The 11030-nt window shown below is 37.8% G+C and overlaps 1 protein-coding gene across 3 annotated transcripts in view; it reads right to left on the bottom strand.

Annotated features, from left to right (window-relative positions):
- Mios (meiosis regulator for oocyte development) overlaps window positions 1-11030 on the bottom strand; it is a 35759-nt gene that overhangs the window by 2718 nt on the left and 22011 nt on the right. For all 3 annotated transcript variants that reach the window (XR_003378394.1, XM_013352457.2, XM_005363714.3), the window contains exons 9-11: window positions 7178-7330; window positions 5334-5538; window positions 1151-1280 (exon numbers count right to left, since the gene is read on the bottom strand). Coding sequence is in view for 2 of the 3 variants with exons in the window: in XM_013352457.2 (XP_013207911.1) it covers window positions 1151-1280; window positions 5334-5538; window positions 7178-7330 (488 nt within the window). In the remaining variant the exon portion in view is untranslated. The remainder of the gene's footprint in view (window positions 1-1150; window positions 1281-5333; window positions 5539-7177; window positions 7331-11030) is intronic.

The following is an 11030-nucleotide window of genomic DNA, read 5'->3' as shown; positions in this document are numbered from 1 at the left end:
AAAAAAAAAAAAAAAAAAAAAAAAAAGAGCATCAAATTAGAAACAAGCACCAAGGTGAACTCTGAAGAAAATGTAACTGAAATGAACAGTTTTGGTTTCTACACCAATATACCAAAACAGTTATTAAGGGGATTGATGTAGGATGTCCTTCTGTATGTTGTGAATATGTGTCTCTCTCATATCCAAACAAAGATATGGAGAGAAAGAAGGCAGAGTTGGAGAGACAGCATGTAGCTGCCCAAGGAGTAACATATTAAGGCATCACCGGTAAGCCATGTCCATGTAATGATACACAAATGAGTAGAAATGGGTTAATTTACAAATGAGAGCTAGTCCTAAGCCATTGGCCAAACAATTAAAATTAATATTAAGCCTCTGGGTGGTTATCTGATAAGCAGAAGAGGGAACTGGCGGGCAGAGATAAACCGGTTCAGTGAGACCAGGCGAGCTGGAGTAAAGTTTCCATCTCCGTGGGATAGGGATGAATTAAGAGTTAAGCTTAGCACAAATGAGACAGGCTTTTGTGTTATGTTAATGGACATCACAGGGACACTGGCACTGCTCAAAGTCAGTAAGTTTATTTTGAGAATCTCCATTGTAAGAGCTATTTAAATGTGCAGCGCACCCGCAAAGAACTAGTATAGTAGATTTGTGTGTGTGTGTGTGTGTATGTGTATGATTATATTCATACTTTAATTACATGAGAAATTGTAAGATATAAAAAACTATAAGGATCCTATCCCCCAATAGGGATAAATAATGTTAAGCATTTAATCAATACAAGGATTTCTTATATAAGTATGAAAAAAAAAAACTATGTAGCCCTAGCTAGACAAGAATTTGCTATGTTCAAACTGACCCTGAATTCATCTGATAGGAACTCACCTGCTTCTGCCTCCCAAGTGCTGGGATTAAAGACAAGTACCACCACACACCTGGCATAAGTATTACTTTTACAGTTTAACATTATAGAAGATAATAATGGAACCATTGATACTACCTTTTTTAAGTGAAATCAGCAAACATGTTTTAAAAATTAATTCTCTACTGAGATATAATACAATGATATCAAGCTCCTAAACTACTGAAAAGGTTATCTGCTCTATGTCCTGTAACTATAAGATTATCAAGGAAGGAAAGTGCTGTTTACCTGAACCAACTAAGCATATGTCCAGCATGCCCGCCATGCCGACAATTGTGACACCAGGTAAACCAATTGTTAAACTGAGCTAACTTTTTGTCCTTGCTCAAGTCCACTTTTTCATCCGATTTGGATCCACCTATGGGAAAAGAAATTGACCACCATTAGCCAAATCACAGAAATTTAAGCTTTTTAAAGGGCAGCTATGTTAAAATATAAATCATATGCCACATTGAAATAGCAATTTTAATGTTAAGATCCAGTACTGAATGACAGTTTACATATACATATATAGTTAATCAACAGGCTGATTTAGAAACTCAGTGTCACATGGCTGTCCTTGAAATCATAAGCATAAAAGCAGCACTAAATGGAATCAGTGGGTATATTTATATTTTTTCTGTATGCATGTGTGTTGTGTATTTAATTAGCACACAAAATAAAAAGCAGTCATGAATTTGAGGCAGTTGGCATAACTATATCTTAATTAAAAACACATTAGCAAAAAAGGTCTGGTATATACAGGGTTGTTTCTGGCGGCACATGCTTCAAAACCCAGTACTTGGGAGGCAGAGGTAAGCTGATCTCTGAGTTTCAGACTAGCCTAGTCTACATAGTGAATTCCAAGATAGCCAAGGCTATATATTGACACTCTTTCTCAAAAATGAAAAAAAAAAAAAAAAAAGACTGGTGTCGACCATGATTTAAGCAAGGTAGGGAAAAGGATTCTTGTAATTTCTAATTAACAGATTAAATAACGTAAATATTTTCATCTATGTTCAGTAACAAAAATTAAAAGACATGTAAAATTTGTTTATACACCTGCATCTTTGCATATACTTTTCTAATGACCCTTCTGTAGTACTTAAATTTCAGGCATGTTGGACATCTCCAAGCTTTTCTACATACATTACTTTGCTATGCCACTTTTTGTGTTCCAAAAAATGCTGATTCTATTAATTTCGGCTACCTCAATGTTTTGTTTTAAAACAAATCAAATGAAACTATTTTTAAATCCCACATAATTACAGATAAAAACAGAAAAATAAATTAAGTAAAAAATGTTACCGCCAACCAATTATTACCTTTTAAAACGTGTTGTATAAATAAAAAAATTTAACTATATCATTGCCAGTCACACTTTAATAGCTACAGGAATAATTTTATAGCCAGGAATATTTTCTTAAAATATAATAATTTTCTGCTTGTGATATAAGTTAATAGGATGTATAAAAGAGGTAGCTATACTGAAATTGTTCTAAAGGACTTACAGACAAATCAACAATGAGAAAAAGAAAAAGACAGGGGGGAAATAAAGATTTTATAGAGATACTTATCTTTATACACTTTAATCACTTTAGTGATTTTGTACTTTACTGTGTGTGCGTATTGCCTGCTTATATGTCTGTGAACTAGGTGTGTGTGTGTGTGTGTGTGTGTGTGTGTGTGTGTGTGTGTGTGTGTATAGTGTTTGAGGTGGTCAAAAGGGCATTGGACAAGGTGGTAGTGGCATACACTTTTAGCACTTGGCAGGTAGAAACAGGCAGATCTCTGTGAGTTCGAAGCCAGCCTGGTTTACAGAGCTACTTCCAGGACAGCCAGACAAAGAAACCAAAAGAGAGGGAGCGGGGGTTGGATCCTTGGGACTGAAGTTACAGAAGGTTGTGAGCCATCATAAGGTAACTTAGAATCAAACCCAGGTCCTCTAGAACAGCATCCAGTGCTCTAAACCGCTGAGCCCCACTCCAACTCCTTTATTTTTAACTTCTAACTTACAGAGGGGACAGTCTCCAACAGGCTACTCTCTTGGACTTCTTCCCAAATAAATCTGTTTCTTAAAAGAGCTTTGGATGGCTGGGCAGTGGTAGAGCACACCTTTAATCCCACTTTAATCCCAGCACAGGTGGATCTCTGTGAATTCAAGGCCAGCCTGGTTTACAAAGTGAGTTCCAGAAATCCTGCCTCAAAAAACCAAAAAAAAAAAAGGGGGGGGGGAAGAGTTTTAGGTGGAGCAGAACAGAAGTTTTACTGAGACATTCCCTTAATGGGGAAGGGGGGGCTGAGAAGAAAACAGGCAGAAGCAGAGCAGAAGAGGAAGAGAGGTAGATAACTGCTAGGACACTCCCTTAGGGAGAAGAGAGCAGAGCTCAGCTGTACCCACTCTCACCGCACCCCAGCTTCAGTATTGCCTGACTTCCCACACGTCAGGATACCATCCCTCCAGAGCTGCAACACTCACAGTTACACTGAAAAACCAGTCTCGAAAAAAATAAACCAACAAACAAATCCTCTGGAATCGCAGCTCTTTCTAAAGATTTTGGAATGACAGAGAGAAAATGTGTGGATCACTCTTTACTCCTTGAAAGATTTAGCCCTTCTTTCTTATGCTCTATTAGTTCTACATGTTCTGTATAGACTGTTGTTCATCATGACCTCTAAAAAGCTACTGGACTCACTCAGCTTAGTGTACCAGCCTTATCATAACATGCAAATAAGTGGATAAGCCAAATATAGGAGAAATTTCTGAAATAATTATGATGTAATAAATCATAATCAGCATTTATTAGTCTCCACAATAGCTTGAACTGATTTATGATCTAATATTTTTCAATTCTAGATTATATATATATACACATATATATATATATTTCAAAACTAGAAAGGACCAAAAAGTTAACATATAATAAGATGAAATGCACTGTAACTTCCTGATACTTATGGCCAAAGGCCATACTAAACATAAATAATTTTACATATCTCAGTTTTCACAGATATATTTGATTTGTTTAATTTTTTTATTGTAGTAGATGCTCCAAATTGTTGCATTTTTGGTACAATTGATCAGCATAAATACCCTTAATTCAAATTAAAACCAAACCCTAGGGATGTGATTATGTACACCTCTAATACCAGTACTTCAAAAGTTGAGGCACAGGGTCATAAGTTCTAGGCCAGCCAGCCAGGGCATCATAGTGAGACACTGTCATACATACTAAGATGTATATAGAAAAACATTATACATGAAGGAAAAAGTTACAATGGCCACTTCAATTACGCCAGTGTACCAAATAGTGAAATACAATTTTTTATTTGTTTAAGACAGGGTTTCTTTATGTAGGCAGCTCTAGGTGTCCTGGAGCTGTCTATATAGACTGCACAGGATGTGAACTCACAAAGATCTGCCTGCCTGCCTCTGTTTCCTGAATGCTGTGGTTAAAGGTGCCCTTCACCATGTCCAGCCCAAGCCAAAATGTTTTTGGTGAAGACTTTTGACATTAGTATCATTTTCATGTTATATAACTGGAATGGTCCAAGCTACCAAGTATTCCACTATTTGCTGTTTTCAAAAAAAAATTACCATGTTTACTGTAAAGAGTAAAAAATAATAGTATTTGAGCCGGGCGATGGTGGCGCACGCCTTTAATCCCAGCACTCGGGAGGCAGAGGCAGGCAGATCTCTGTGAGTTCGAGACCAGCCTGGTCTACAGAGAGAGTTCCAGGACAGGCTCCAAAGCCACAGAGAAACTCTGTCTCGAAAAACCAAAAAAAAAAGTATTTTTAATCATTAAAAAAAACAAACATATATTGGTCCCAGAATGGTAGCATATTTTTTAATCCCAGTACTTAGGAGACACAAGCAGCACATCTCTCTCATTTCAAGGCCAGCATGGCCTACATACTGAGACCCCCTTCTCAACAAACAAACAACAACAAAACTCCACATCTACTTACTACAGAACTGACAAAACAGCAGACTCAAGACTAAAACTGAGGACGAAGGGGTCCTGGTTTCTGGGCTAGTAGTTCATGTATTAGGGAGGATGAGGGAAGAAGGAATGGATAGTATTATGAGACTATCAAAAACATTTATGAATAGCTGTGAGCACAGTGAATTTTAAATATCAAATCTGAAATACTAGCAAAATCCATGGTATAATTATAAAAATCACTCATTTCTAAGCCTTAGTCATCAATTGCCAGCATCTATGAGAATACTTGAGTAACCATAAACAGAGATATTTTTACTTTGAATGTACAGACTTTATAAATTAAAGAATAAAAAAAAGTCAAGCCAGTCAGTAAAGTGCCTTTTCTTATAAATAATAATCATTAACATATATTTTATTAGCAACAATAATTGAATTATGTAGGAAAATGAGTTGAGAAAAACATTTGTGCAATTATGTCATACCAGGACAGCTGGAAACAGGCGTTCCCATATTAATGAGGCAAAGTGCACAGCGAGGAAGGGGTTTCCGACAGCCAGGGCAACTTGTGACTTTCGATTTTGTTGGTGAGCCACTCACACCATATTGACTAAAGCCTCTGCCCTGATGAGGCACTGAGGAACAGCTGTAGGAGATTGATTTGCCACAAAAATTACAACTCACAAACACCTACAAAGCAAATGAAAAGAGCAATTTAGTGCAAACCACAATGGGTTTATAAAGTCTGATACTGAAAAAATGTTTTATTTTACATTGCAAAATGATCCATGTGATTACTCTCAGTCATGTCTCCATGAGCAGTTACATGATTGGTACTTCCTGCCACCTTCACTCAATTCCATTTCTGCTAATACCCTGATACCTAACACTTGGGAAATACTAGGAACTTTAGACCCTAACATTTTATAATAACCAGGGACAATGAAATGCATACAAAAACCCCAATGTGATTTACTATTAAATGTGTCCCACAGAACACTTGGTTCCTAGCTGGAATAGGGCCTAACTGGAGAAAGTGGGTCATCTGGTGTGGCCCTTCAGGTTTCTTAGCCTGGCCTCACTTCCTGACTGTGGACACACAGTGGCAGTTGCATCATGGTCCTGCTCCCAAGCTGCCCCCCCCCCACAGTTGTATTCCCTAGAACTGCTGTCCTTTAAACTGCTTCTTGTTAATTAGTTGCTCACTAAGATACCAATATGCAACCATTAAACCAAAAAGTCAGTGACCCTGAGCTGGGCTTCCTGACAGGCCTATGATCCAACTAGTTGGATAGCTGATGCAAAGGATCACAAGTTCAAGGCCAGCCTATGTAATTTAGTCAGAGTCTTGTGAAAGAAAGAAAGAAAGAAAGAAAGAAAGAAAGAAAGAAAGAAAGAAGAAGAAGAAGGAGGAAGGGAAGGAAGGATATCTATTTCCATGCTGGAACTTCACAAAACTGTGGGATCATTTATTTCTGTCTACCATCCCCATCATGTACCATTTTGAAGAAAGGAAGGAAGGGAGCTCTGCAGGTATAAGACCAACTACTAACCACATACAAGGTCCCAGGTTCCATATTTCAAGGACAAAAAACAAACAAACAAACAAACAAAAAAAACCATTCCCCACCACTACCTTTTGTAAGATGAAAAGGAACTAAGGCTCCTGCAATAGTACATTAAAAGTTCAAAATAAAGCTGGTGAGATGGTAAAAATAACCATTCGAAGGTGCTCGCTAGGTTTTATAAAAGCCCTAGAGCTCTTCCAGATTAGTAACATACAGCACAATACTATCTTACTAAAATACCTACTCCAGCTGCCACAATAAGTTTCAACTTCCTTTAAAAAGAAAATAGCACCATCCAGTGCTCAGGGTGAAGAAAGCCAAATATTTAACATCTGAAGTAATTGTATGATATCATATCACATACCTTGTGATAATTGATCTCATATTAAAAATGCCATGTATAGACATATGTTTATACTTGTTCTATTTTTTAAAATCCTGTTCTACTCTATATAAATACATAAAAATAATATGCACATGGGATTACTAACACGTGAGTCTGACAGAATTTGGCAGACACTGAATTTCAGACAGTAATAGCAATTAGACTTTCCTAAGGTCATCTGGGCCTACTGTCCTTTGTTTTATCCCAAAGTTTAGCTGTACAAGATAACTGTTAGGAAATTAAAAAACTAAAATAGGAAAAAAAGTTTTGAAATAGACAAAGACATTAAGAGAAACTCAATATAAATAAAAGAATAGGAAATAATAATTATTATATGACATGTTAAATTTGATTCTCTGTAGAATATGCTACTTACCTGTGCTAATGGCTTGGAACTGGGATCCAATTTACTCCTATGTATATCAAATTCAGCTCGTTTGTGCCAAAACCTCCAAGCATCTAATAAGTTTCTGTAATTCTCAATCCAATATTGAACCCTTTCATCTTTAAGAACATCTAAAGGTGAACCCTAAAAAGAAAACATAAATTTCAAATGTCCTAGTTTAAACCAGAGGATTCTGGGTAACTCAGGAAAAATGGCCTTTTCCCAGAAACTGGCTTCTAATGAGGAAAGCCTCAGTAATCTGCCTTATACTAGACTTCACTAGTGATGCAAACATGCACCTGTATAACATACTTGACCAGGAAGTACCTTTGTAGTTTAAGGAGCAGGTGGCAGTCAATGGTGATAAGAAAACCCCTTATCTTAACTATTAAAATTTAAGGATTCAAAAACTCTGCTTATATCCAAATTACACATCAAAACTATTTAAAACATTTAAACCGACTCTGAGCCTGGCCCTTTATATCTAATAGTGAAATGGTGCTAACGTAAGTTAGATATAAAATGCTTATAGGCATTAGTGAGAAGCAAGAGTTGGCTTTCCTAAGTTACAGTTCTTCCCATTCAGAACATCAATTTCTGACCAGTAAGAACATCTTTAAAACAAGTATGAGTGTCAGAGTCGGCAGAAGAAAGCTGTAACGTAGCATGCATTCAGCTTTACATTAAAAGAAAAATGTAGTGAAATTTTGTTTATGTTTTAACAAATAAAGCTTGCCTGAAGATCAGAGTGCAGAGCTAAGCCACGAGAGGCCAGGGAGTGATGGATCACACCTTTAATCCCAGGACTTGGGAGACAAAGGCAAAGAGGTCTCTGTTAGTTCAAGGCCACCCTGTGATATACGAGATTAAATCCGCCTAACAGAGAAACAGAGCTCACACAAAGGTGATCCCAGCACTTGGGATCCCATGCCTTTAATCCCAGCACTAGGGAGGTGGAGACAGGAGTGATATGGCTGGGTGGAAAGTGGAATATAAGGCAGGAAAAGACAGGAGATCATTGTAGTCTGAGGTTTGGTGAAGACAGAGTCTAAGGTTGCAGTCTGAGGACAGGATCACCCCTTCAGTCTGAGCACTGGTAGGAGCCAAAGGTCTCTCTAGTGCTGGCCGCACTGCTTCTCTGATCCTTCAGCTTTCACCCCATAGCTGACTCCAGGTTTTTATTAAGAATAATTAGAAAAATACTCAAGGAAAAACACTTAAAGACTAATGAAAACCAATCCTTTTAGCTAGTGAGTAAATAAGGAATGTAATCTATAGTAAAGTTTATTTTTAAAAATACTTGTGGAAGATGGCGCGGAAAGTGAATAAAAGGAAACTCCTGTCCCTCCCAAAGCCAAAGTCAAAGCGAAGGCCTTGAAAGCAAAGAAGGCAGTGCTGAATCAAGGCATCCACAGCCTCAAGAAGATCTGTACATCACCCACCTTCTTACAGCCCAGGACCCTGGGTGGCTCCTGTTGCAACCCAAAGACCCTCAAAAAAGCATGCCTAAGACGAACAAGCTTGACCACTATGCCATCATCTTATTAGCCTAACCACGGAGTCAGCCATGAAGAAGACAGAGGACAACACATAAATGTTCATGTGGACGTCAAGGCCAACAAGCACCAGATCAAACAGGCTGTGAAGAAACTCTGTGACACTGATGTGGCCAAAGTCAACACCCTCATAAGGCCTGACGGAGAGAAGAGGGCGTATGTTCAGCTGGCTCCTGATTATGATGCTCTGAATGTTGCCAACAAAACTGGGTTCATCTAAACTGAGTCCAGCTAGCTAATTCTAAGTATCTACCTTTTCACCATAAATAAAATATATAAATATATATACTTGGAGATAGGAAGAAAAAATTCCCTGGCAAGTTTAATGGCCAAGGGCAGTGACAGAACACATAAACAAACCAACATTAGTTGTCCAACTGAAGCTGGGTGTGGAAGCATACTACACCTTTAAATGCAGCTCACAGAGATAGACACAAAAGGATTCCAGCTTGACCTACAAAATGAATTCCAGGCCAGCGAGGTCTACACAATGAGAACCTGTCTCAAAACAAAAAGAGAAAAGAAAAAAAAAAATTGTCCAATTGAAGAGGAGGAGATAAGTAATCAAAAGGAAAATAGAAAATGAATAGAAACCCCCAAGCTCTGAACACTAGAACTTTACTATGTGCATAGTAAGGCAAAAAAGAAATGGAGAATAAGAAATGCAGAAGAGATAAAGAATCAGAAATCATATACCTAAACATTCCAAATCTGATGAAAAAAGTTAACAGACAGATCCAAGAAGCTCAGTAATCAATATACATAATACAGAGAATGTAAGTAGACCCATCAGTCTCATTTTCTTTTTTTCTGAAAAACCAAAGAGAAAGAGGATTTCTTGAAAGAAATCCATGGAAACATGAATCATCATATACAGGAAAGCGAGGAGAACTGATAATTTCTTATCAGAATCAAAGGAGGCCAGATGGAAAGCATTTCTTTAAAGTGCTGCAAGAAGAACCGAGATGAACTAGATGCTTGTGTTAAATGTAAGCTGAGGCCATCACCTCTAGTACAAGAAATGCTAGAGAAAAAACAAGGTTAAACTCAGATCCACAGGAGGATCAGACACTAGGAATAGTGATAAACAAATAAAAGGTCTGTAATTCCTTTCTTATAATTTATAGAAAACAAATTACTATCTAAAGCAAAACCAATACTGTAAGTTGGAGCTTATAATATACATAGAATAAAATATGTGATCAGTGGACAAAGGAAAAATTGCATGAATGAAATTATACTGTTATAATACTTGTAAAATGCAAAGTTTAAGAAAAACCCAGTGCTAGATGTGAGGTAGGAAAGAAAGGATATAGGACATCTCAACAAAAGAGCGGCAGTTATCAGACTAGACTTTTAAAGGTCACATTATGTACTTACTGTTTGCATTTTAACATTTTACAAATTGTGATATTACCTACCCATCTGTACTCTGTAGTCACACAGCAGTAGTTCATTAAAAGATAAAAAACTTCATTCCAGTGAGAAAAGTTGAATGACAGAATACCTTTTCTCACATGTGGTGGCTTGATATTTTATATAAGCTGACTCTGCATTTTGAACCCGCATTAGGCAAGGTCACAGAAAAGCATAGAGAAGGGAAGCGGTAAGCACATTTTGATTTGCTTACCAAGGTAAAGCAGGCTAAAAGAGAGAGGTGCTCATGCCACAAAAGGTTAAGACTGCTGGAGGGTTACTGGACATGGTAGAGGCACAGAATTCATGTTTCACACAAAAGTAAAGTAGAAAGCAACTCCTTCCTGGAATCTGGTTCAACCACTAGACTGTTAAAGCAATGAACAAAATGTTGATGAACTAGTTATTCAAACTACCTTGCTGTTAGTAAAAAGGGCACTGAGTGTAAAAGAGCTGGAGTGTAACTGCTCTTCTGCTGGTCAGATGAAAGGGAACCACAGTTCAGAATAGGAGAGGGAGTCCTTTATGGAAGATGGGTTGGACTCTGACCTGAGGCTCTGATTCCATCTGAGCTTTAGTGAACTCAGATGCAGTCAAGACCGGTATTTCTTAGACTGAAAGAAAGACAAGCTGATGAGATTAGGGCCATTAGAGACAACACGAGTCCTCGAGAGATCTAAACCCCAAAGCCAGGGAAAGAGCACGTGTGCTTCACCTGAGGGTTCACACCATGGAGAATATGGCTTGGCATTTTGTTTTTAAGACCAGTGTCAGACCGCACTAACCTGTAGCATGCAGTAGCTTGTCAGACTGCACTAACCTGTAGCATGCAGTAGCTTGTCAGACTGCACTAACCTGTAGCATGCAGTAGC

Source organism: Microtus ochrogaster, linkage group LG10 (assembly GCF_000317375.1).
Source record: "Microtus ochrogaster isolate Prairie Vole_2 linkage group LG10, MicOch1.0, whole genome shotgun sequence".
In the NCBI taxonomy this organism is placed as follows: Eukaryota; Metazoa; Chordata; class Mammalia; order Rodentia; family Cricetidae; genus Microtus; species Microtus ochrogaster.
Note: the sequence above shows the minus strand (reverse complement) of the source record. Positions and strands in the feature narration are given on the sequence as shown.